At 41.2% G+C, this 25,378-nt stretch overlaps 4 protein-coding genes and 1 long non-coding RNA gene across 5 annotated transcripts in view; 2 read left to right on the top strand and 3 right to left on the bottom strand.

The window, feature by feature from the left end:
• Nucleotides 1-2,078, top strand: part of LOC138045110 (AP-1 complex subunit beta-1-like) — a 53,231-nt gene extending 51,153 nt beyond the window's left edge. The window contains exon 23 of the mRNA XM_068891504.1: nucleotides 1,976-2,078. Coding sequence (XP_068747605.1) covers nucleotides 1,976-2,063 — 88 coding nt within the window. The 3' untranslated portion in view covers nucleotides 2,064-2,078. The remainder of the gene's footprint in view (nucleotides 1-1,975) is intronic.
• A 2,739-nt stretch (nucleotides 2,079-4,817) lies between these two features.
• On the bottom strand, nucleotides 4,818-10,672 carry LOC138044393 (follistatin-related protein 5-like). Its single transcript, XM_068890914.1, has 5 exons — nucleotides 10,566-10,672; nucleotides 6,803-6,968; nucleotides 6,289-6,394; nucleotides 6,036-6,201; nucleotides 4,818-5,858 (listed from the first exon to the last, which is right to left on the bottom strand). Exons 1-5 carry the CDS (start codon nucleotides 10,606-10,608, stop codon nucleotides 4,978-4,980), a joined length of 1,362 nt encoding a protein of 453 aa, XP_068747015.1. The 5' UTR covers nucleotides 10,609-10,672; the 3' UTR covers nucleotides 4,818-4,977.
• A 1,568-nt stretch (nucleotides 10,673-12,240) lies between these two features.
• LOC138044394 (uncharacterized) lies at nucleotides 12,241-14,610 on the bottom strand. The gene is made up of 3 exons (XR_011131417.1): nucleotides 14,484-14,610; nucleotides 13,779-13,831; nucleotides 12,241-12,629 (listed from the first exon to the last, which is right to left on the bottom strand). It is a non-coding gene; the product is annotated as an uncharacterized lncRNA (long non-coding RNA).
• Nucleotides 14,611-15,022: 412 nt separating this feature from the next.
• On the top strand, nucleotides 15,023-16,904 carry LOC138045006 (uncharacterized). The gene is made up of 2 exons (XM_068891365.1): nucleotides 15,023-15,231; nucleotides 16,028-16,904. Exons 1-2 carry the CDS (start codon nucleotides 15,023-15,025, stop codon nucleotides 16,902-16,904), a joined length of 1,086 nt encoding a protein of 361 aa, XP_068747466.1.
• Nucleotides 16,905-18,709: 1,805 nt separating this feature from the next.
• On the bottom strand, nucleotides 18,710-24,611 carry LOC138044392 (dapdiamide synthesis protein DdaC-like). Its single transcript, XM_068890913.1, has 4 exons — nucleotides 24,357-24,611; nucleotides 20,966-21,527; nucleotides 20,425-20,631; nucleotides 18,710-19,894 (listed from the first exon to the last, which is right to left on the bottom strand). The coding sequence occupies exons 2-4, from the start codon at nucleotides 21,524-21,526 to the stop codon at nucleotides 19,484-19,486; spliced, it is 1,179 nt and encodes a 392-aa protein (XP_068747014.1). The 5' UTR covers nucleotide 21,527; nucleotides 24,357-24,611; the 3' UTR covers nucleotides 18,710-19,483.
• Nucleotides 24,612-25,378: the final 767 nt, after the last annotated feature.

The following is a 25,378-nucleotide window of genomic DNA, read 5'->3' as shown; positions in this document are numbered from 1 at the left end:
CCTCCAGTCCACCCAAATGGACTACCCCAAAATACCCAAGCATGCAACCGATTTTGCTCAGTGCTTACTTACGTGCGATGATCTTTCTAACTTTCATTCCATGTCCATTCCACACCGGGCAGTTCCATTATATGAAATGTCATATATTACAAACTTACCAAAACCAACAACAATGAAGCGAGCAACTGTATACGATAGCGGAGGCATCGTTGGTAAATTGGGGGTGAGTTTCAAGAGACACAAGAATGCAATTTGAGAGACTATTCACCAAGGTCAGCGTTGACGAACTTCCGGTCCAGGCCATGTGGGTAACATTTTCGTAATAGAAGGAAGTAAAAGGAAAGAAAATTGCAGTTATTCACGGAAATTTGGACTATGTTCGAGTTCTTTTTTCCGACGTGTAAAGCCTAAATGATTTGCTCGACAAATAACGTTTTTTTTTTAAATTCGACCTCGTTTACTCAAGCCGAAAAGTACATGAGGGAGAAAACCTTTAGCTAACCCTACGCTCATCGAGATAATTTTTCAGCCTTTGTTAAATGACGCTATCCTGAAAATTGCCTATCGACGAAAGTTGATGTTGTGTAGAGGACGTGAGAACCTGACGAAACATTTTAAAAATTTTCTTCCCAAACAACCACCCGTTCATGCCAATTTTATTCCTTCAATGTTGATACACACTTTCCATTCGGAATGACTCGGAGTTATCACGAAATTATTACAATAACGCTTGAAAACTAATAGTTTTAGACAGCTTTCTCGTTGGCGTTCTCGTTGCCTCTGGGTAACCTCCCTATTATTAATAAAGCACTGATGTTTGGCAATATAAAGTTGAGTGTTGAAATGGTTGTTTTTGGTGAGATAGACAGGCTTGAAATGCTGGAGACAATCATTTTAGTTTCAGTATGTCTGCCGTAGCCATGTAGAAATATATGGATGTTAAAAAAGAAAAGATTTGAATTTGTACTATTTGAACTTGCATGGGAATTCAAAAGAAAGCCTTTTTGATTGGTCCAGGAACATTTTCTAGTCGTCAAGGTCAAATCTACATGGACATGACTGTCTCCAATAAAGCTATGCAAGCCAATAAAGCTAGCCAATAAGGCTATGCAAGCCAATAAAGCTATGCAAGCCATGGGACCGTTTGTAATTCTGTTCAAGTTAACAAGAACAGGTGAAAACCAGAATTTCCATCTCGTATGATGTCAGAGTTAAGAGATTTATGAGATGTTATATTTGAACTGTGCACATGGAATGATTCTTGTAAGAAAGATTAGTGTAATTCAGGTAGTAAATTAAACATTTGCGAAGAAAGCAAATATATATTTATTATCGTTGTTATTACCGCACCGGTGGCTCAGTTGGTTGAGCACTGGACTGTCACGCGGGAGGTCGTGAGTTCACCTCCGGCCAGACCAACACTCAGGGTCTTTAAATAACTGAGGAGAAAGTGCTGCCTTTGTCACTACATCTGCAAATGGTTAGACTTTCAAGTTTTCTCGGATAAGGACGATAAGCCGGAGGTCCCGTCTCACAATTCTTCAATGTTCATAATCCTGAGGGACGTAAAAGAACCCGCACACTTGTCGTAAAGAGTAGGGCATGTAGTTCCCGGTGTTGTGGTCTGTCTTCTGTGATGTATCATGGTTGGGAGGGTAAATGCTCGGAGATATTAGCTACACCAAGCTACTCTAAAAATCCGAGGGTAAATAAAGATATACGATATGATGATATTATTATTATTATTATTATTATTATTATTATTATTATTTAAAGAATGGCTTTTTCTTAAGCTTTCTTAACTGCAGCGATCTTAGCTTCTACATTTTTGCACTTCACGTCACATGTTAAGAAATTATCCGGTGATGGTAAATTGCTCAAGGGGGTACGCTCTTCAAGAAAATGATATGTCAAAAGAGCATGTCATTGCTAGACAGAATAAAAATGGTTCGACCTGATGTTGCATTTGTTTCAGTTTTGGTCTGATTCCAGCTTCGCCACTCAACATCCCATCTCCATTGCTTCCCAATACAAAATTAAAGCAGACACCTCATTGCCCATAGTTATAAGTATGTATAGGTCTCAGTACAGTTCTTTGATTGTTCATTGGGGTGAAAGATAGCAGAAAGGTAGTAATCCGGGTGCATGCATGGTGACTTAAATTAAGTGTCAACGATCTGTTTATAACTGGAGTGCATTTGGGTGTCAAGCAAGCTACTATGTGCTATGCAACTTGACAGCCAAAGCTGCCAAAAGTAGTAGCTTTGGAGGGTCTTTTCTTGGTCTTTCTTTTTGCTTTTCCCTGGGCGAGGCTGATACTGTTTTGTCAACACTCTTCTTCCACTCATCGTCAAGGGTCCGCTTCCCAGATTCGGCGTCATATGTTGATTGAGTTTGTAGATTCTCTACTCTCCATGGTTGGTGCAAAATGCACCACCTGAATTCCCTCACTGCTATAATTTGCGTCTATTTTCACCTGACATACGCCTTATTCCAAAATGGCCGTCATTTTAGTAGTGTTTTGTTTACTTGCAAATTAGCCCTTGAACAACCTTGAACGGGGCAACAAAGGCTGATTTGCAAGCAAATATTAAAAAAAATGTGGCCATTTTGGAATACTTCGCGCTTGGAATTTTTTGCTCTACTTTCTTCCTATTTTTTTGCAGAACATTTTCCTGTTTGCCTTTTGATTTTTGGCTTTTACTCTGCTTGACACCCCGAAATCAAATCAACGGACAACTCACTTTGTCTGACCCGCGATTTTATCTGCTGGGTGGTAATTTGGAGGTTGGATTGCGGGATTCACCTTCAGTTTTGAGGAACTGAGGAACAGGATAGAACAGCTTAGTAGGTTCATGATCACAAGAAGATTTTTTACTTGACTTCATCAAAAACATGTCTTACTTAGTACAAGCACGGAAAATAATTGGCATGGATGGATTTTATCCAGATTATTGGCTCTATAGGTTCACTTATCCTTCCTCCAGTTCCTCATGCATATTTTTGTACCCTTGTGTAGACCGAAAAGTGTTTTTGGTGACTTGGAAGGACATTCCAGCAGCCAATGAAGTCCAGAATCAGATCACGGATGTCAATTACTCTTCAGGTAGGCGGAGATGGTGCCAAACGCGAGCGGTAGTTTTACCGTTCATAAAGCATTCTTTGGAAGAGTTAAAATGTTGTTAATTAAGCTTAACTCGTCTTTGCCACACGTTTCTCGACAATCCTGAAACTTCTTGAGCGCATTTTGGGTACCATAATATAAATCCCTTCTTCTCTTGAAAGGAAGTCCTTTCAAGCTTCGAAATATGTATTTTCAAGTACGTTGTTGTGGCAGGAGCCAGACTACATGCATGGCGAAGCTAAATGTGGTAAACTAATCGTATTTCTGGCGTGGTATGGGATAAATGCATTATATAGAATAGATGACGGCGAGTTCTTTTCGTTCCCTTTCAGACGTTGCCCAGTCAAAACTCTCCGCCAGCAACATTTTTACCATCTCTAAACGAACCGTGGAGGGCCAGGAAAGTTGTTTTCATCATGCAGATTACTTGACTGCAATTGACTAGACCTTAGTGGAATGTGTCGTAGACCGAAAAGCAGTCATTGTTCTGACCAATCACAAGAGGCGAAAACAATGCGATTAGCCAATCAAAATTTAAAGGAGTATGTTACTAGCGCAAAGCGCAGGAAAATCAGCGCGTGCAAGTCGAGATTGGTATTGGTCTTGCTGTTCACTGGCCACTGGCACGGGAGTTTTAAGCCAATTACTAAACGTAGCGGTTGTGTCGTTACTTTGAACACAAAATTGAAAATCACTGTTATAGCTAGTAAAGTTTTAAAGGTTTTTGAAGCAGTATGCTCTATACAAAGAAGGAAGGAAATGATAATTATCCCTGCTCAGGTTTTTGAAACGTTGGTTACGTTCAGTTGTCTACTAGGAAAACAACTGCTTCGAGTGCGTCATGCCTCCATTTTGATCACTCTGTCCCAGGACTTGTGGTATCAAATAAAAAGATAAAAAATAAAGGCAGCCCCTGGACAGGATTTGAACCCGGAGCACCCACTTTGAAGATACTGTTTTTATCCACTTACCCACTAAAGATCAACTGACTAGAAAATGTGCCGGTTGTTTACCAAAACTAATTAGTATATATTTAAAATCATTGCTGAATAATGGTTAAGTATGAAGCTTGATTTTAAAATGGTTACCTTTCTCTTGAAGTCTGGTAGCCGAAATTTTTCACTCTGTAAACTTGCTTCTTAGCGGGTGTTAACACACGTTTACAGCGGCACTTTCGAAAAAAAAATTATTGACATTAATAAAAAAATGACATCGTCGCAGTTAGTGATTTTGTAGTCTAGAGGTGGAATGAAAGGGTTGTTAATCACATGTTCCCAGGTTCGAATCCTGCGAGTCCAGACTTGAGGGTTCGGCTTTTAAAAGAAATATGTTCATTTCCCATGATCCCTATCAAGCTTTCAGTGTCCAAAATGAACGATAATACTTCACTTGGAAGGAATTGACCATTAAGAATAATCCTTCAATTGAGGGAGAGTCATATGACAGTTATTCGAAACCATTCTTACTCTATAGTTACAATGGAGGACCTCCCCGAGTTTGGGAGCCTCGTGACCAGCCAGGGTTCCTCTTGAGGATCAAACGGAACGTGATTTTAAAAGGTTTGTGACGTCGTTACTTTTTAACCAAACGATAACCCTAAACTGCACGGGCAAGGGGAAATGAGAGAGCCTGTGATTAATTTCTAAGCTTTTGCCCGCGAACGATCCCAAAGAAAATGGAAGCAAACGTCTTGTTTCTTGCAAAAGTACTTAATCACTTTTATTTCTAAAAAAGAAATTCTTAAGGCATGAATTTGTCGCCTCTACTAAGTGGTAATCCCGTGAAATAAGCTACAAACTCATAGCAACAATCTCTACAGCTGGAAGACTGAGCTAATTTCGTTTACGTCTTTCCTACAGCATCAATTTCAAAAGAGAGGACAGAAACACAATGATCGCAGTCCCTTTGGAACGCCAGACTCTCTCTGCGGCAGCAGTTGGTGAAGGCAGGCTCGGAGGCAGAGGGGGAGGAATAGCAATTAACTCGTCACCTCCCACCACACCCATTACGATCCCATGTAGCTTTCGGGTGGAGGTGTCGATGATAGCGACGGTGTTGTTTGCATTGGCAGGGGACAGAAGCCAACGCCCTGACAGAACCATGGAACGTGACACTGCGTGCTCATCGGTAATCACACTTCCAACGCCATGAATGTAGCTCACTGCATCGCTGCCAGATTCGAGCTGATCCAGATCTAACACAGCCATCTTGTCGCTGTAGAGGAGACTGATAAAAGCAAGGTAGCCATCTTGTTGGTCAGTCTTCTTAACATAAACCAATTCACTAACACCCGAGGGGATATGTAGCGTGTGTTTCTGAATTGCAGGGCTCCCCTCTTTGGAAATAAACAGAACATGGACCTTACTGTCGAGAAGAACGTCTACTGTCTCGTTGACGGGTGCGAAGAGTGTTAGGATGAAACGGCCATCAGGTGAAGCGTATGGCCTTCCAGGGACATTCCACTTACGAACAACCTGTTCCTTGGTAAGATCCATCTCTAAGAGACCCACAGATGTGCGGTAAGCGTAGCACTGGACAAAGGCGTGTTTGTTCAACGAGCTGTAAGCGAAATACAAAGTCCCGCTGCAACCTAGGTCGGAAACGTTCACAAAGCCTTTGTACGACTTGCTATCGAGGTCAAGTTGGTGAATACCTGGGTTGAATAGGTGACTGACGTAACCAGATTTGCCGTCTTTGATTTCTGGGTCAGCTAACATGAAGCCATGGGTCCATCCTAAAGAAACATCGAACAAGTTAGAGCTAAATTACATTGGTAGTTGTATCGGAAATCACAGCTTCCCAATTTCAATTTTTTCAAAGCTCGCCGCGGTTATGATTTCACAAAGGCAACCCTGGAAACAACTCTGTTTTTTTTTTTGTCAAGTCCCGTCTCATGTACAAAGGTACTTGCCCGGCTTCACATGCGCCTTGATGGCCTTATGAGTCTTTTCCAGATTTCCCTTGACATTAATGACGTCAAAGGTAGATAGAGTCCATGAGTGTACCCAGACCTCTTCCATCCATGGTAAGTAATATAAATCATAGGGATATCCTTCCGTAGCCACCGTCTCTACAACCTACAGAGATAAAAGCAGATAACGAACAACGTTATCAAACAAATCTCTTTACTCAACAGAAGCGCGACCAAACGATCGATTTTTTACCTTTCCTTTTCGTGTATCAATAATGTGAACGCGATTTCCGGGACTATCACTGAGGAAAATGAGATCGTCTCTCACCAGTATCCCATCTCCAAACGAACACTTTTTTCTGTAAGAATGATATGAAAAACAGAAGCCATGAAGAAGAAATTTGCGTCTTGTTTACTTGCAATAGACGCTGGTGATGGAGCTACCTTTGTTCAAAGGCTATCTTCGTTGTCAAAGGGCCGAGAATAAAAGTGGCATCCATATTCAAGAGAAAGAAGAACATCGACCTCTTCCCGAGAAAGATCGAGCAGCTACCGCGTTTGTTCTGTCACCTAGATCCCAGGAAATAACGCTAGAAGCAGCTACCAAGTGCCTCTTTCCCAGGGGAAGGCAACCAGCCTTGCTTTCAGGAAGAAAAATAATTTTTGTTTTCAGGGTAAAGAAAAGCAGCAGGCAAAAGGACAATCCTCTTTCCTCACTTCCTTGGAAAATAAAAGCAAAGGAGTTTTACTTTGCGGGTACGTGTTACCTTGGGTATCGCTTTGATTGTGTGCACAGTCCGTCAGCTCCGATCGTGAAAAGTATTGTTTTGCTCTCCGGTTCTATGATATAAATGTCTTCTGATCCAAGGACATAAACTCTCTCGGTTGTCTTGCTTTGAGAATGCGAATATGCGTCACCAAAACTGCAGAAAACTGGGAGTAAATGATGGAAAGGAAAGGAACTTTATTTTAAGTGTCTAGTCGTTCTAGCGCTGGAGCATTAATTGGGGACACTGTAAAACTAAAATTAACAATTGACGCAAATCAAGTCAAATGTTGGTTTTTGAGGAGAGGGGAAACCGGAGTACCCGGAGAAAACCTCTCGGTGCAGAGTAGAGAAGCAACAAACTCAACCCACATATGACGCCGAGTCTGGGAATTGATGGGAGGGGAGTGCTGTCACTTCTGCCCCCTCCCTACATCCCAGGGATGGCGCAGGAGATTCAGTGTCACTTCATACTGGTGTTGGGCCTGGGGATGAGATAGATTAAAACTCCGACTACACTGTTCACTGTTCATTTAGTTTCAGTAATGAATTCATCTCGGAAGCTGACCATTAACCACCCGCTCAGCAACTGGAAGTGACTGACATTGTCTAGGAATAATTGATTTTTAAAAAGTTAGATAAATGAATAGATTTATTTTTGCCATGGCGTCAAGCATCCGAACTACCAATCGAAAGTTCGTAGGTTCGACTTCTGCAAAGGAGCAGTCCGATTTTTTCGAGTATCCACGAGTCAACATTGAAAACTAAACCTCTTCATTTCATTCACGAGGGTTAACGTATAACATCTCTCTCATTACAATCACAGAGTAAAATAAAGTACGTAAGTAAAACTGAAGCAATACGTAATATGTACTTCACTGTTAAGGCCCGGGGAAGAAACAATTGAAGCAAACTTGACAAAACGTGATTCAACCAGCCAGAGCAGTTGCCTCTTATCGTGCAGCCAAGAAGTTGAACTTGGGGCCCCCAGACCCTCTTCAGTTAGTGATCATGACTATTCTTGAGTACGATTTCGGCAGCAGGAATAGCGCGCAGTGGTGAGAGCATTCGCCTCCCACTCATGTGGCCCGGGTTCTAGCCCGTTCCAGGCTCCCAGATGGTAAGGAAAGAGAAAAAAATGCGTGCGAAAAATGAGTGGGGGCTTGGGTCGAGGGCCGCCTCTCCTCAACCCAAGCCCCCACTCGCCTTTCCCCCGCAGTTGTTTTCGTTTTCCCGACTATCTGGGAGCCTGGGACAGGCTTTCCGGGGTTCAAATTCCCAGACTCGACGTCATAGGTGTGGATGGAGTTTGCTGGTTCTCTACTCTGCTCCGAGAGGTTTTTCTGCTGCTACTCCGGTTTTCCCCACTCCTCAAAAACTAATGTCTGATTTGATTTCACGTTAACCTTTAAGCGAGTTGTGTAGCTCATAGGTGACACATGATTAAACAAAGTGCTGTTATAATTATTTTTAATCGGCGCCCTAACTATACTCGACCACAATGTCGAACAATGCCTCCTTATAAGTAAACCTGAGGGTGACCTTTTACAAAGGATCACCAAAAGGTTATATGTTTAATTTGGGAATCGCAAATATGATTAAAGATTACAACGGATTGCGAAATATGTAAATCGATGAGAAGTGGTAATAAGGTGAGTGCTGGAACATGTAGATGTAGATGTAGATGTAAATCGATGAGAAATTTTAATTTGTTCCCGCTGTTGTGGCTGTCTTGTTCTCTCCAGCAGAAGTGGCCGGCTTGGCAGTGACGTCTCTAGGAAGAACAATAATAAAAGCAAGGTGACACACGCTAACACCAACCCGGTGTAGCCAACACATCACGCATGCGCACAACCATTTCACCCGGTCAATTAGCAGCCATGGACAGCTGTTTCGGCCTTTTGGGCCTCATCAGCATGGCGTTGCTAACATACCAGGCGGGTGTTGGCCACACCGGGTTGGTGTTACCGTGTGTCACCTTGCTTTTAATAAGGAGCTTACGAAACGACGACGCCGACGGCAACGACGACGCTACAAAACAATAGGTTTAGTGAGCAAAAACAATGGCTCTGCACGTGCGTTTTACATTTTGGTACATTTCTTTGCCGTCATCTCCTAAATGACGACGTGAAATGACCAAATTCAAGTTTCTGTGGAGGACGTTAGCACATGACGATGAATTTTCAATTCTCTCTCTACGCTTCCAACTCACTCATACCAGTTCAATTCCTCGACAGTTACTAAACATTTTTAATGCGAAACGACATGAAATAGTTTCGTAGTGATATAAATAACGTGAACTTGTATTTTTAAATGAAGTCCTTGTAGCCGCTGTCGTCCTCCCCATTGTTGTTCTCTAGGAGGGCTTATGGTGTATAAGACAGGGGCGTAGCTAGGATTTTTCAAACGGGGATCACATTCTTAGACGTCCGTTTACGGACCGTTGATTTCAGTCTGCGGTTAAAAAAATCTGATCACGTAATAGCAGGTTACGGGAGCTGCTTTCACGGTGATCACTGATCCTACATTAGCAAGCTAAGGTCAGCCATGATGCATGCCGAAGTCATTACCTTTTGATTAAAAATGGCTAAAAAGTCAGAACGTAAAAAGGAAAGGAAAGGAACTTCATTTAAGTGTCTAATCTTCTAGCGCCGTAAAGCACTAATCGGGGACACTGTAAATTGAAATTAACAAGTTAACGCAAATCAAATCAAATTTTGGTTTTTGAAGAGAGGGGAAAACCGGAGTACCCGGAGAAAAACCTCTCGGTGCAGAGTAGAGAACCAACAAACTCAACCCACATATGACACCGAGTCTGGAAATCGAACCCGGGCCACATTGGGGGGAGGCGAGTGCTCTCACCACTGCGCCATCATCCCTCAGACTGAATTTATTAGGAAGACTTTGCGGAACGTGGTAGCAACTACGGTCAATTCAATCCATACCACAAAATGACCTGAAAAGGAGCTGGCTTAGCTCAGTTGGTTAGAGCTCGCATTCCTCAGCAAGAAGTCCCCGGTTCGATCCTTGGTGACTTCAAAGGCGTCTGTTTCGACTTTCCTCTGATCCGTGTAGCTATAGACCCATTTCAGTAATTCCCAATCTGGAGGACAAAACAAGGGTTTTTCTGTCCTCTGAGAGAAACAAAACTTTCAAATGCAAAACAATCTTATTGTTTTGTCCTCCAGATTGGGAATTAACCGAAAGGGGTCTATAGTTTTAAATACACGTAAAGAGGGAGTGGGGTAAAGGGCGCCCCGTCGGCTTCCATTGATACCAGTTTTGTACTTTTCATATCAGAAGGAACCACCGACGTTAAATAAAGTGCCTTTTTAAGACTTTTAAGGTGCGCTTATCCCTCACAACCCGGACAAATGAAAGTTACTACTAGAGTAGTTGCATGCAGGCCTGAAGACATCTTGGCGTGAACAGGATCCCTATCCGTGACCCAGCGATTGCGTTACTCTGTTTTATCGTTCATCAAGAGAGTTCATCCTCTCTTGGTTTAATTAAGTTATATCCCGTGAGAGATGCATGATGTGTTTTTAGCACATATGAAATGCCATACATTAAAACTGCGGACTGATGGACATTTGAAAGAAAGAAAGACCATCGCAGTTAAATATCACAGCGACTCAAACATGCCACCGCTTTTGCTCAGTGCTTATTTACGTGCTACGATCTTCCTAACTTCTTTTCATGTCCGTTCCACAGTTCCAATATATGAAATGCCATATATATTATAAGAAAAATTGATAACTCACCAAAAGCAACAACAATGAAGCGGGCAAATGTAGACGAGAGCATCGTTGGTAAATTGAAGATGAGTTTCAAGAGTTCAAGAGACACAAGAATGCAATTTGAGAGGCTATTACCAAAGGCCAATTTTTGAGGTCAGGGATGACAAGACAAGCAAGGGCAAAGCTTCATTTTCGCAACAGACAAGCAGAAGTAAAAGGAAAGAGATCAAGGAAATTTTGACAATGTTCGAGTTGTTTTTTCCGAGAATTGACTGCTCCTTTAGACACCGCACACTAATCACTGTTTACATTATGGCCTAATATCATTCTTTTCTCTATTTTTATTATTTATAATACAAATTGCGTGTAAATGCTATGGATAGTGTAAATAAATAATTGAATTGAATACAATGATAAAAATATACAACTCTGTTAACTCCTCTCGTTGCTATTGTTTCCCTAGATTTTTTTGAAGGCATTAAAACCCAGCAGCTGAGGTGGAATTGTGGCTGTAGATGACATGTGCGTACACTTCGTGGATCGGGTAACCTGAAGTTGAAAGAACAAATTTAATCCGCGGGAGGGAGTATAATATTGTCGTTTGTCTAAAAAGACCTTCATCCGGCAGCGTAAGTCTTGCTTAAGGGTGCTACGTGTACAAACAGTTCTCCCAACAGCGCACCACATGGTATTTGGAACAAGGAAAAGACCGCGAGATCGAGCTCCATACTCAGAAAGTCAGGAAAAAGACATGATACCGCCATCGGGGCAAAATTTGCCCAAGTTTTCAAATGCGGCACACGGACGTAAGGACTTAATTAAAAACACGTACAATCCTAACCCTTGACCTATTCCACATAGCATGTCAGAAAATGGTCAAAGAGTACTTAGTTGAGCAACACATGGTGAGCCATTAAGATTCCAAAGACACGGTGAGGGTTTTTTTTTTTTCATATATTGTATGTTGAGATGTTTATGATCCGATATCAATTATTGCATGTTGAGATATCTCGAACGAAGAGGTTATCTAGGGAGTGAAACAAGACCTGCTCATCCAGCATATCCTCAGGAAGCCAGAAAACGAATTGGTCAACAGGCACGCCCTTTCTACACTAAACATCTCAAATGTAAGACCGGTTGCCCAAATCTGATGTTTCACGGTGAGCACATTGCCAGCGTGATCAGCCAGGCATACCCACTAATGCCAGAAGAGATTGGAAAGACGTGGAGGAAGCTCGTGACCGACTGCAGTGCGGTCGGCTGATGATGATGATGATGATGATGATGATTGTATGTTGAACTGTGACTAATAACTGAACAGAATGTGCCTCGAACCCGCAGTTTGTTGACTAATAGAACCAGCGAGTTCACCTAAAGCCGCAAAACCTACTGAAACCAATTCATACAATCCACTCCAGGTTTTACCATTACTATGCTTTTTACAGACAGATATAACTACCCGATTTCACAAACGACATGCACAGGAAATGCTCGGATTCTCATGAAACCAAAGCTTTTTATGCGCACCGATTACCTGACTAGGTCTCAGTGGTCACCTAGAGTTGCAACCAGACTTTAAGAGAAGACTTTAACGTTTTACATCAACAACCGCATCCCACGTAAACGCCACTGGGCTTCTTGTTTGTTATACAGTTGAGCTTTTCTTTTATACGTGAATACTTTATTATTCTTACAAAGATTTACCATCGTAACTACCCAATCACTGTCTTTGTTTTATTCGTTATGATTTGTCCTCAACTATTTTTCTGTTGTTTAATTGAAAGACGAGAAAATTGTCTCCGAATTCATAAATCTACAGCATCAATAGAAGATGAAATCTCAATTGATCACCAAAAGGTTCTCATATTACATATATATAACTGAAAATAGTTTAAATTTTCAGAAACAAAGACGTTTGCACATCATGTGTTTTTCGACATTTGGTCAGATGGAGCCTGTTGGCTATCAGCGGTCTTCTTTATTTCCTCGAAATTTTGCTCCGCTTTGATGACGATACCCTCATGTTGACTGAGCCACCAATCCCAGGCCCAAGGCGACCAAAGGTTGTATGCGGACGGCAAAGAAGACCTGGAGAGAACACAGAAATGGGTTTATCGACTAGGTTGTTAGGGTAAATTGACCACCGTAGAAACAATTGAAAGATGACGTTTCGAGCGTTAGCCCTTCGTCAAGGCGAATAGACCGTATTCATAAATGGCGGTCACATTTACAATTCTTTTGTCCACGTGCAAATTAGCCTACCAAGCCTCATTTTAGAGCAAAAATTCTTTTCAATTCACTGTATGGTATCGAGGCTTGGTAGGCTAATTTGCACTTCGACAAAAGAATTATAAACTGGCCGCCATTTATGAATAAGGTCTATTGCTCTGACGAATTCAGAATTAATTCACTCTGACCGAAAAGGACGAAGGGCTCAACACTCGAAATGTCAGCTTTCAAAGACCTGGGGCCCGTTTATCGAAAGTCCCGAAAACGTTTCGGGCCCGAAAAGCCATTTGTGAAATTTCTAACCGCTTATTTTGAAGAGCCGATCTTTAAACGTGTTTTCAAGGTAACAAAAAGAAAAATAACTGTGAAGTTTGACGACTTAAATCCTCCCCGTTCTTGAGATACAAAGGGAATTGTGACACCCGATAATGGCCCGTAAAGTTTCGGGACTTTCGAGAAACGGGCCCCAGGGGCCCGTTTCTCGAAAGTGAAGTTTTACAACTTAAATCCTCTCCGTTCTTGAGATACAAAGTAAATTGTCACACCCGAAAATGGCTCGTAAAGGTTCGGGACTTTCGAGAAACGGGCCCCTGGAGGGAGTCACATAGACAATGTTATCAGTTGTATCAAAGCACTTGTGTCTACATCTACATCTCCATATTCTAGCACTCGGCAAAGTCCCTTTTTGACTATTTGTGCTTAGGTGGCCTCGTACACCACCAACTTTTTTAGAGACATCACCGCCAAGCCGGCCACTTCTGCTGGGGAGAACAGGACAGCCACAACACCGGGAACTTCATCCCCTACTCTTCTCGAATAGTGTGTGGGTTCTTAACTTGAGTCAGAATAGTTTCACTAGGTTTCCCCATAAATTATATGCTATATTGATGTAGTAGATAGTGTCTAAGTCAACATATTATATCATGTTGTCGTGAAAACAGTTTGAAATTATCTTCTTTGTTGGGTTGCGAGGCTTTTCAATTGAAATTCTATATTTGTAAATCTTACCAGTGCGTTGTTGCTGTCTCTTGTTGAGCTAATCTGACCAACGAATCCATTTCCTGTTAAAAAAAAGCGATATTTAAACATTTATATTTTAAAAAGAAGATTTTACTTTGTATAAAGGCATTCCCAATGAATTCCTGAGTGGTTCAAGTATCCTGATGAGTCAGTTATCGTCCAAACTGACCACGAGCTAGAACTATTATTTATACGAGAATCAGGGAACGCATACACATTTTTCAGAGACTTTAACATTGATTATACTTGAAATCTCGATTTCCTCATTATACCTGTTCATGTTGTAAAAAATAAACGGGATGATGTAATAATGAAAAAGACGTAATGAATCAGCGGCGGTAAACATAAAATTATGTTCCTGTATGGAGACTGATTACAGGCCGAAAAGAGATTTCGATCATACATGTTTTTTCGTGATGGGAGCGATGAATAAGGCATGGAGGAGTGCCCCAACAGTAAACGTGTTTTGCTACCAGCGGATGCTTAAGGTTTAAATCTGTTCCTTAGAAACGACTGGACTTGTTGTTGGAACATCCGCCGAATACATCTTCGTCTTAACTCAGTTTGCAAATATAGATAACTCAGATCATGGGGACCTTTGATGCTGTTACGAATGGTAACTTTCTCTACACAGCACAGCCACAAAAATCTCCTTTCTTATTTTACACGGCTCTAAATTAATCAACCTCTCACCTGCTAGTTTCTATTTCCAGAGCTGCAAATAGTAATCACTCTTCACTCTTATCAGTAAGCTTGAGACAATTTTCAGAAGCGTTGTTTATGGACGCTGTTTTAAATGAGAGCCGATTCACCTGCTTTCTCAACCACAATTTATAAACTTATGTGCCACATGGCTAGGTTTCCTTTGTTCTGGCAGGGGATTATATTGAATAATCCCCGCCAATAACAAACTGTCTGAAAAGTTGGTGGCGGCTTTTGATTGTAAAAGGGGAGTGTGGGTGGTGAGTTATTCCCCTGCAGTTATATATATCAGTAAATATTCACCTCTGGTTCCGCCCGAGGGCGCAGCCCTCGGGGGGAACCAGCTTGATGAAGATTTTTAAAGAAACAAATATATGTTGTCTCTAGGGACTTAAATTACATCCATGTACGTGAAAAATTGCGAAAACAAAATTGCCATGGTCTGAGTTGAATATTTAAGTGTAGTTTGCCTCTTGTTGTAATTGGTACTGTGGATTACCGGCTTGATCAAGTTCAGCTGATGTCGAAGTATGAGTGAATCGGACTCCAGTGATGATAATTTCATCCCTCAAGGCAGTTTTCCTGATATTATTCAGTCGTCTTGCGAAGATGAAAGTTTGTTGGATGTGCCAGCAGATCATTTTGATGGTTTAGATGTAAAGGAAACAGTGACAGAATTATTCGAAGAAGTAACGCAGAGTGAGTCCAGTAATGAAGTGGGAGAGACTAGCAAGAAGGAGTATCGCGACGTGGTATTGAAATACTGACACAGGGAGAGGTTGAGGAAAGGAATAGAGAACGAATTCCACAAAATACACGAAAGTCGACGGCTTGGCATCGATCCTCCTTGAGAACATGATGAGGTCAACATGACATGGTCAAGATAACCTGGTCGTCTGTGGTTTTTGCATTGCTTGAAACGCGAACAAGATAATGGCCGTTTTTATACTGAGACGACTAAAATAAATAATACTGATAACTGTGATGATCTAAATCTTAACACGCTTAAATACAATTGCAGTTGCTACAACCTGCTTCTCTACCGGTCTAAACGGTCCAAACGCACCAATGAATTTTATATTAAGCAAGATAATGAAAAATTCCTTCGCCGCGTTCAGTTAAAAGCCTTTTTCCATGACAAAGAGGATGATGACCCACAATTCCTCGATTCGCCCTGACGAAGGGCTAACGCTAGAAACGTCAGATTTTAGAGTCTCTGTACGGTGGTCAATTTACATTATCAACGTCGTTGATAAAACCAAATTCAATTGATTGCTAGTTTTGCGAGCTTTACGTATCTTGTGTGGCACATAAAAAGAAAAATTTTGAGGTACAAATGACAAAATGTTTGCTTTGGGTGGAGAGATTCCAATTCTAACTTCGGGCGAGTTTTGCTGTCTAGCTGACATTTAGTCATTATTTTACTGACAAATAGCGAAGCTCCTCCGTCTCTGGGAGAGCCTTTTCCCGAGCCAATGGAAGTATTGGCAGAGTTATCATTAGAAGACCCTGTTCCTGTCCTTCTCCATCTACAGCATCATCTTCCAACTGGCTTTCATCTTGGCTCGCAGAGGAGGAGTACTTGGTCAGGCCACCCACAACCACTCGCAACCACTTGGAACCCATCAAGCTGCCAAAATCGTGGCCGCTGTAAAAAGAAAGGCAGTCGCTGACCTCTTTAAACCAGCTTTAGCCTGCCTGCCTGCCTGCCTGCTCTGCCTAAACCAGAAAATATTGCCAGAGCAGCGAACCGCCTGCGTCAGCAACTTTGTCCAGAAGGCCCAGGCGAGTTCGCACGTAGGCGAGTTGACCGAATGGGCGCTAGAGCGAAATTCTCTCCCGTTGGAACAACGAAAAACGGATGACTTTATTGTTGGGCCCGAATATGACATTCTTTATACATTATGCGATTTGGAACTCTGTTTTTGGCTCAGTAAGTTTGTCCATGAAATAAAGAAGAAAGACGGTTCCGAGTATCCACTAAATACGCTTTATCAGATTTGCGCTGGATTGCAAAGAGCTTTAAGAGAGAATGGTTTGCCAGAGTTGAAAATGTTCCGAAATCCGAGATATAAACTATTCCAAGATTCCATTGACTCGCGAATGAAAGCTCTAACACGTACTGGATTGGGAGTCAATGTCAAACAGGCAAAACCAATATCAGGAGACGAAGAAGAGATTCTGTGGTCCAAGGGACTGTTGGGTGAAGATGACCCTCGCACGTTGGTTAACACTTTAATTAGTTTATTTATTTGGCAAGTACTTTTCGCTTCGAAGTGGCGAAGAACACAGAGAACTCCGTCTTTTCTCAATTGGAAGTTATTGAAGGGGACACAGAAAAGAATTGTGCTGGAGGATTACGACATCGCAAAGTCAAGGCAAACGTTGTCGAGCGGCATGAGAACATTGTGAATCCAGAGAGATGCGTAGTTCGTTTATACAAGAAGTATGTAAGTAAATGCCCAAATGATGTAATTGGAGGCAGTGTATTTTAACTCCGAAACGGAAGTGGAGTGCAGGTGATGAGATTTGGTTTACTCGTTCACCAATAAGAAAAAAATTCTTTGAGATCTGTAGTTGCTGATATGTGTAAGAAAGCAAATCTCGAAGGGTACTATATGAATCATTCGTTAAGGGCTACCATGTGTACCTTAGCTTTAGCAAAGGGGGTACCTGAAAAACTTGTTATGGAGCGAACTGGGCATAGGAATGTGAAATTGTTGCACGAATATCAAAGAGTTAGCTCAAAGGAACGAGAGGCTGTGTCCGATGTTTTGCAACTTTCTAAGAAATCGTTTTTGGAGGAGGATACGTGTGAGCCTCCGCGTAAGAAAATTGCTCTCGATCGTAGTAGCGTGGATACTTTATCTAGTTCCACGTTTACGTTTGCTTACTGCAAAGTTGTAGTTAACATGAAATGAAACTTGTATAAAATGAATTCAGATAATGTTATTAAATGATTCAATAAAATGGAAGTGTTATTTGGTGCAGTAATATTGTAGTGCATTTGATGTTTTGAGGGGAATAACTGCAGGGGGATAACTGCAGGAGAATAACTCACCCCCGTACTCTCCTGTTACAATCAAAAGCCGCCACCAGCTTTTCATACAGTTTAATATTGGCGGGGAATATTCAATATAATCCCCTTCGAGAACAAAGGAACTCGAGCCATGTGGCAAATAAGGCACGTTAATAAAGGGATAGATTGAATGAAGTCAATGACAACAAGAACGCCGGCATTAAAATGAACCAATCAGGATTCGATTTGAATAGCGACTGTCGCGCCGCAGAACTGAAACTTCCTCCGAGGCCCAGGGGCAGTCAGTTTACAAGATGCCGGAAGCCTTCGTCGTCGTTTGCTCCCGCCTCGACTGACCTGGGTGTCTCAGGATGGAATTGAGACGGCCGTCATAAAACATATGTGGGAGACGTATCCTACGCGACAAAGAAGTTAGGTACGAGCGGTTTCAGAGTAACTGAAATAGAAAATGAAAGATTCTCTGTTGCATGCTTACGTTGTCATCAAAACCTCAAATTTGGTGATTTCACGTCGTCCTTACGCAGAGGACTGCAAAATATGTGTTAAAACGTGTGCCACACGTGCAGCACGACAACCTCGTTCCCAGGGCCTCTCTCTTCTCTGCCTCCATTGATGGAAGAAGAGAAGAGAGACCCCGGGAACGAGGTTGGTGGCACGATTATTTTCGTGTTTTAACAAATGATAGCATGGTTGTCTGGCGTCGTCGTTGTCATAGCCGTCGTCGCTTGTTTCCTGCCTGGAAGCATAACCTGATCCAAACAATTTTTCTGACCCAGAGCAATCAGCATTTAATCGCAAATATTTCGAAACTATCACAACGATGATCATGTAGAATTGTTCGTGAACTATCGAAATTATAGTGCTTCTATCATTCAATTCACGTTTGAAGTGGGGAAAGCTGGAAGAATGCGGTTTTTACACACCGGCGTTCGCGTGAAGGACTATGAGACGACAAAGGTCACCATTGACCCACGTAAATCAGTACCTTAATTCCGCCTCTAATCATCCTCTGAAGCAGAAGTGTACTGTGGTTTGGACCCTCGTCCACAGGGCACCCACGATAGCTAGTAACAGAGAAGGAAGACTGGAGCAAGTCCGATCTGCTCTTAGCAATAGGATGTGACCTGGGAATCTGCTCTCGGAACAGACTGGGTACGTACGACTTTGCAGCCAAGAAGCAAGCCCCATTCATTTCGAATGGTAAATTTAATATTTACTTGAATTAAAATTGAACTGGTAAACATAATATCTCACAGGTCCTATTTTTAAATATGCTCTACAACCTGATACTCCTTACGAAAGGTTCACCTGTGACATTTGAAACGTCATCAGAAAATGACTTTTTCCCTTTATATCACCTTACATCTTGAATAACAATCTATTCTTTAGCCGGCAGTTTTGCATACAAAAAGGGAACTTGATCTGGAGATATGAATCATGGTTAGCAGGAAACACGTTTTTACCTGTGTTCCCTGAGGCCTCTAGTTTTTGTTTCCATGGTTACTGACCAAATCTCCAAACAAAAACTTTCGTCAAAAAAATTTGCTACATACAAAGTTAAAAGCTAGTTTACAAAACTGGCTGGCTAGCGACTCTTTAATCGTCTAAAAGCTTAACGTTTCTCCTGTCCATTGGTTTGTGCAGCGTACAGGACTATGCCTGGCAGGCAATTTGTTTTTCCTATTTTTGTGGCTATATTCACTGTCGGAACGTTTATTTATAATGCACAAAAACGAAGGGACTTCCAGATATAATATGGTTAAAATATGTTCGAAAAGACCAGGAGCTTTCATACGTATTGTACCCTTGCGTCAACCCTGTCCTGTGTCTTTTTAAAGTGGTTCACATACGTCACATACTAAAGTTAGTATTGAGAGACCATTATGAAATAAACTCATTTCCCTGTCCGAAATAAAGCCATGGCCGAAAGGCGTTGCTGGTCAAACTTGACTTATTCAGCAGTTAAGTAAGCCAAAATCACCCGGTCTCCGCGAAAACTGAGTCTGCCATGTTGAACGGCCAAATTGTCAAGTACAAGAACATCTCGCTTCCTCCATGAAAATCCCACAGCATTTTGCCAACCAGTTGCCCGTATGTGCTCGATGACTTCCGGTTCTATCTCACTTCCGTCACCGTAAAGCGTGTGAGTTGGGTACATATGATCAGGCAGGTTGACACCCTGAAACATAGGTGACTCCTTATAGTACGTGTTATGATGCACGTTAGGTTGCGTAAACCAAATTTTACGGCCTGTGATTGGATGAGTAGCCAGCGGCGGAAGTGTGTACCAATAGAGCAGATTTCCGGTAACCTTTTCCCACTCGTAACTGAAATTTTCTCTTTCTAGGTATTTTTCCACTTTCTATAAAGCAAGAGGGGAAGAAACGTATGACACCACAGTAACGGAACTGCTGGATATTAGAAGGTACATTCGAAAGCTTGCATGCATGACTGGCAGAAGACTGATCCGTGCCTAACGTGGTATCACATCTTCTCTTGGATCAAGACTCCACAAGAGCTCGATCAACTTTGAAAGCGTGGGAAGCTTTTGGGGAAAATAATGCAGGTTGTTTGCGCGGCAATTCTGCATGTCGGAAAAAACGGCCTTTAATTATAAGCAAAGACATTGAAAAATCCACCATTGTATGCCTACGATTTGGTCATTTCACGTTGCTCTTATGCAGAGTACGGCAATGAAGTTTGAAAAAACATATAAAGCACGTGCGCAACCATTAACCCTATTGTCTTCCGCCATCTTGTTAGTTTTGCCTCTCGAGCAGGTTACAATCATGCCTGCATCGGGACGCTATTCATAACGTAAATTTTTTTTGTTTTTGCGATGAGCAATAAATGAACTTTGCATAGTCGTGCTTGAGTTGATACCATCCATACCTTTAGATCATTGGTCATAAAGGACTGCTGCCACGATGCGTAAGGTTTGTGTTTTTCATCCTGTAAATATCGCGTGTAGCGGATCTGTTTTTCCTCCAGTTTCTTGACAACTGCGCGATCAAGTTGGGCGAATACGTCACTGTTTCTGACAAGTGGAGTCACTCCACCCCATTCTTCGTTTGGTTCAGTCAAACAAAAGAAAATGACCTGCATCAACGAAACAACATTTTGGGCCGTTAGAAACAGAAGCCGACAAAGTGGAGTGAAATCTGCCATTCACAAAGTTGACACGTTAACCCTTTCCGCTATAGTTATTGACGGCACTGAAAAAGGAAACTGGTGATTGGAATCTGAACTTCTGCATAAAGCCGGTCAATTTTTTTGTATGGATGAACTATTTTTAAAAAAAAAAAAAACGAGTACAAAATACAACAGAGTGGACATATATTCCGTGGTTCATGATGACGAATAAAGAATAGAATTTGGGAATAGGATTTGATAATAGGATTTGAAGAATAGGATTTGATTTAAAATTTGGTACCTTTTTCGGGTGAACAGGTGAACACGCCATTTCATTGTGCAACTCAATGTTAAAATCCGGGGGGTCACTGGTCGAAAAGTAAACTTCTGTTTCTCCTTCCACCAGGTACCTATTTCCGGTTCCTCCTTCGTAGGCGGTTGGCTTGTATCCAAGACTGGATGCGAACTTGGCAAAATCCTTTGCCTCAAATAACGGTAGATTACGAAACAGGACAGCGTTATATTCCGGGAGTGCCTTGTTTAGCTGATCACGGCAAAGCTGTCCCCACTTCTCAACGCTCACTTGATCAGTTGAGTCAACCTTCAGGGCGTATGGAAGTCCCTTACGAGCGGACTCAAGGAACGCTGGGAATCCCTTGCCTTGGGAACCAGGCAGGTATTTTCTCCCTGCCAGTTGATGTTTGAATTGAAGTGCGATATCTTCAGGTTGTAATGAAGTAAAGTATGAATCACTTTCGACAATTTGTGAAGCAAAGGATCGTGATTGGACGATGCAACACAGAATATTTCGGGTTCCTTGGCTGAATGAAGTTCGTGTAAACAATAGACTAGACGCCAACATCCTAGAAAAATATGATAAAACGTTGAATACCATAAATCAGGAGTCTAGATCTATGACCATGAGTGAACAATAAGCACCCTTGGTTTGAATGATCGTTTTCTCAGACTTGATTATTTTTAGATACTTATTTCCACTATAAAACCAAAAAACCAAAAAGAGCAAGCTTCATTGGACGGCGAAGGAATCTATTATAGAGAGCCTTTCTTCAGCTTCATGGATTCAAAAGCAACCCAGACGAACCAAGGCAGTGCCTTTCGAAATATTGGCTTTATATAATAGATTCCTACACTCAACTTCGTTGTCCAATTAGCCTTGCTCTTTTTGTTGTTGTTTTTTATATTTTTTTATTGCTTCTGTTTTATTACGCTTAAACATAGTTAATACTGAGGACTGATTTGGAAGCTCGGCAAACATCAAAGGAGCAAACAAATATGCCAAGATTTAGGTTGGAAAGTCCACGACCGTGCATATTCTTTTGTTTTGCGCTCATACACTATTCATAAATTACGTAACCAACACGTTTCTATTGGTTAGTTCCTCAGTACGGAGTAAACAACTATTGTGTTTTGTGCACGGTCAAGGCCAAAAAAGAGAACAAAAACCTACAACAAAGAAAGTTGTCGGGTTTCATAACCATTCTCGTCTATTAACTATGGCTTGAATTAAAGTCAAATATACACCTGTGACGTAATCATATACGTCGCATTTTGATTTGCTAAGGTGACAGTACGTGGCGAGTGTGTGTTTAAATAAAGATAGTCGGAGAGAACGAGAATTTGTAAGAGCCATATTTGTGTTGCACGCTCCGTGACATGAAATAAATTTCTGCAACGTTTCTAACGCAATCCCGAAAGATAGTTCATGCAGAGAATGTGAATTTTTCATAATGTCGTATGATGAGTCTTCGTTTTCTGTGAATAGAGCAAGTTTGAGAGTCGTGAGGTCCTAAACAAAGTAATTATTTAGGCCAATAATAGTAAGCGAAAACAATCAAAGGAACCAATCGCAGCTCAGGATAACGCGTGCGACCAAATCTAAAATGGCTTTCCTTTTACCTCTGATCACCTAACAGGTGGCCGGAGATGCTCAAGTCCATCCATGGACGTAATAATGTAAAAAATGAAAAAAAAAACCGAACTAGTTTTAATGCCTAGAGTTTTCAAATATGGTACAGAGGTGAGCAACGTTTACACAAAAGGCTTGTGACGATAAATATGCATAAAATCCTTGGATTATTGGATCACATGAAAAAGAAGTAAAAAAAATTGATATTACGATCTATGGGTTAAAAATAGGGCGGGGACAGCCGCTTACCTTCTCCAATCAATCAGTGTAGCCATCCTGGCTAATTATTACATATTTTAAGGAAATGCATACCGTCCCAGCAGAAGTCTGATATTAAAATCTGATTTCGAAGAGGTGAGATCTCTTCGGTTTTCTTTGAAAAACAGCAATATTGAGACAACCCTTTTAACGACGAGAGCTTTAATGACGAACTAAGAAGGGACGTTGATTTTTTTCGATGTCAAATCTGAAGGAACAAAGGTTAGGAAACTTTGAGAATATTTTAAATTGCAAGATGTTGAAGAGAACCAAATCATATATCCTCGAAACCACACCCATTATGGCAATTAACCTTTGCGGAACCCTTCGATAAAAAAAGACAGCCGGGTTGGTACACCGCAGAATTCTCTTGAATCTTGTCATTTTTAAACACGTTTTTAAAATACAACAAAAATTTTATCCATGAATTATAATAATAATCTTAATTTTTGTCGTATTTTAGCCTTCCTTGCAAACTACAGCGTGTACAGTACAGTAAGGCAGAGAAAACACTCCTTTGAACAATAACAACATGATCCTGCCAAATTAATGATCAATGAACGTTTGGATCTCGTTTTACTCAAAGTGCAAATATTACAATTACGGCTTGGGTAGATGTTTTGAACTCACAATACGAAAAATCAGTAGACCTTTCAATCAAGTATAAACATTTGTCTTTAGGATCTTTTCGAAGTTAGCTTTAAACGCTGAGTTGAGCTGTAAGCCAATCATGAAACGAAAGTTCATGGCAGTTCAGTTATAGCCAAGCAAGTTAAACGGTTGCAAGTAATCGTTAAAGAAACCAGTAGTGAACGGGATTCGAGATTGCGCTGCTGCTTTGCGAGTTGACCAGCTCTTAGCTATAGCTTGCTTGATAGCTCGCATGATAGCGGCAAGTGCAGCACGATCGCACGGCTTTGAACTCGAATCCCGTTCAAAGTACCTAGGTTTTTTAAGCTTGTTTGCAAAAACTTCAACAGTTAGTAGCTTAGCAAAACTCGATAATCTTCCTAACTCCCATTTCATGGCCAACCATGCCATCTGAGCTGAGATCGAGTTGAGATCTTGTATTGGTTGTCTACTTTAACATCGTAGTGTTAGTGGTGGAACGGATGAATGTTTCAAGAGCTATAGAGATGAAATACAAACATATGAATGCCGCCAAGCATTGGCTGAGTGTAATTGTCATTTCTCTCCACTTTGATAAAGCATTACTCTGACCTATGTTTTCTGAATCCAAAGGCCCTTTTAAGCACAAAAAAAGAAGAGAGTTCCTAACATTTTGAACACGACAGTAACCAATTTATGCAAAGACTTCTTTATCCTTCTTTTAACTGAGAGGAATAAAATAAAGCAAAGCATTGGGTGCTAAATCAGCTAATGATAAGTTTGTTTTGCTGTAGTGAAGTGGGACAAGTAAGTCAAGTTAATTGACCTATTTATGAAACGAATCTCCAGTAAAGAATCCCTTTGAATAGCATATTATGCGGTGATTTTAACAGTTTACCTTCTTAAGCTCTAATTCCAGCTGAGTTGTCAAAGCTTGTAAGATGCTAAAAGACGTCAACCAGTGCCAATGTTGATTCGACTCAGAAAAGTCGATTAAAACTAGTATTCCTTGGAGAGGTGTTAAAAGCGGGGCTGTTTCCTGGCTTGATACTTAATTGTATTAGCGCTTTCATGGTCAAAACCATTCAGGTCAATTTACTGCGAATGACGTAAATTGCACCTTGCCACACCACAAGATTGAGCGTATTGTTTTATTGTTGCCTTAATCTCTATTTGAGCATTTAATTAGCCGGGACGTTTTGCTATTAAATCAACAATAGCAGTGATTTCTACCTATTTCCGGAACATTTGAAGCAATATTAAAGAGTATCCTATGACATTAAGATCAGGTTATTTTAAGTGAAGCCATCTTTGATATGGGCTCAAAAGGGCTTTTAACTTCCATGCCGACCGGAATTTTGAAATATCGCGAAAGGTATGTTGTTTTGAAGTTAAATTGAATAGCATGCACTATTGACTTCAACCCCATCTTCTCTCCTAAGTGACTTAAGCACCATTCTCCAGTTAAAGGTCGTTTAATTTGACTATTTAATTCACAGGAAGGAAGCTTTTGTCGTTTAGCGGTTTTGTTAAGTACTTAAGATAAAATATTTTCTTTGTTTTAATTGAAAACAATTAAGATCTTAAAACGAACGAATGCGGCATTTTTGGCATTTCCGTCGCTAATATTAAAGAGATCACAGAGGATTTTTTTTAAATTCTTCTAATATAGCATGACTGAAAGATCCAGAGATGACCCGGTTCCTTTAGGGAAACCATTTGGAACATAAATAGCAGTTCACACGTCTCTTTTTCCGCGAACTGACCCAATATACATTCTACTCGGATAGGCCTAAAGTGCTCTTCTCTGACTTAGCCATGCGCAAAAGAGAAGAGTTCTGGAGTCGAGATTGAGATTGAATCTGCAAAGGTTACAAAAACGGACTCCTACTGAGACTGCGCGGGGTTTGGAATTCGCCA

This window comes from Montipora capricornis, chromosome 4 (genome assembly GCF_036669925.1).
Source record: "Montipora capricornis isolate CH-2021 chromosome 4, ASM3666992v2, whole genome shotgun sequence".
NCBI classification, from domain to species: Eukaryota; Metazoa; Cnidaria; class Anthozoa; order Scleractinia; family Acroporidae; genus Montipora; species Montipora capricornis.
The sequence above is the reverse complement of the archived record's forward strand: the minus strand, read 5'-3'. Positions and strand labels throughout refer to the sequence as shown.

Excerpts from the sequence above, each read along its gene's own strand:
- LOC138044393 (XM_068890914.1), bottom strand. The coding sequence starts at position 10,608 with ATGCTCTCGTCTACATTTGCCCGCTTCATTGTTGTTGCTTTTG. Across the intron at positions 6,395-6,802 it reads CAATCAAAGCGATACCCAAG|AAAAAAGTGTTCGTTTGGAG; the intron begins GTAACACGTACC and ends TCATTCTTACAG. Across the intron at positions 6,202-6,288 it reads TTGATACACGAAAAGGAAAG|GTTGTAGAGACGGTGGCTAC; the intron begins GTAAAAAATCGA and ends TTATCTCTGTAG.
- LOC138045006 (XM_068891365.1), top strand. The coding sequence starts at position 15,023 with ATGAGTGAATCGGACTCCAGTGATGATAATTTCATCCCTCAAGGCAGT. Across the intron at positions 15,232-16,027 it reads GGAGAGACTAGCAAGAAGGA|CATCATCTTCCAACTGGCTT; the intron begins GTATCGCGACGT and ends CTCCATCTACAG.
- LOC138044392 (XM_068890913.1), bottom strand. The coding sequence starts at position 21,526 with ATGTTGGCGTCTAGTCTATTGTTTACACGAACTTCATTCAGCCAAGGA. Across the intron at positions 20,632-20,965 it reads CACCTGTTCACCCGAAAAAG|GTCATTTTCTTTTGTTTGAC; the intron begins GTACCAAATTTT and ends TCGTTGATGCAG. Across the intron at positions 19,895-20,424 it reads TTATGACCAATGATCTAAAG|AAAGTGGAAAAATACCTAGA; the intron begins GTATGGATGGTA and ends CTTGCTTTATAG.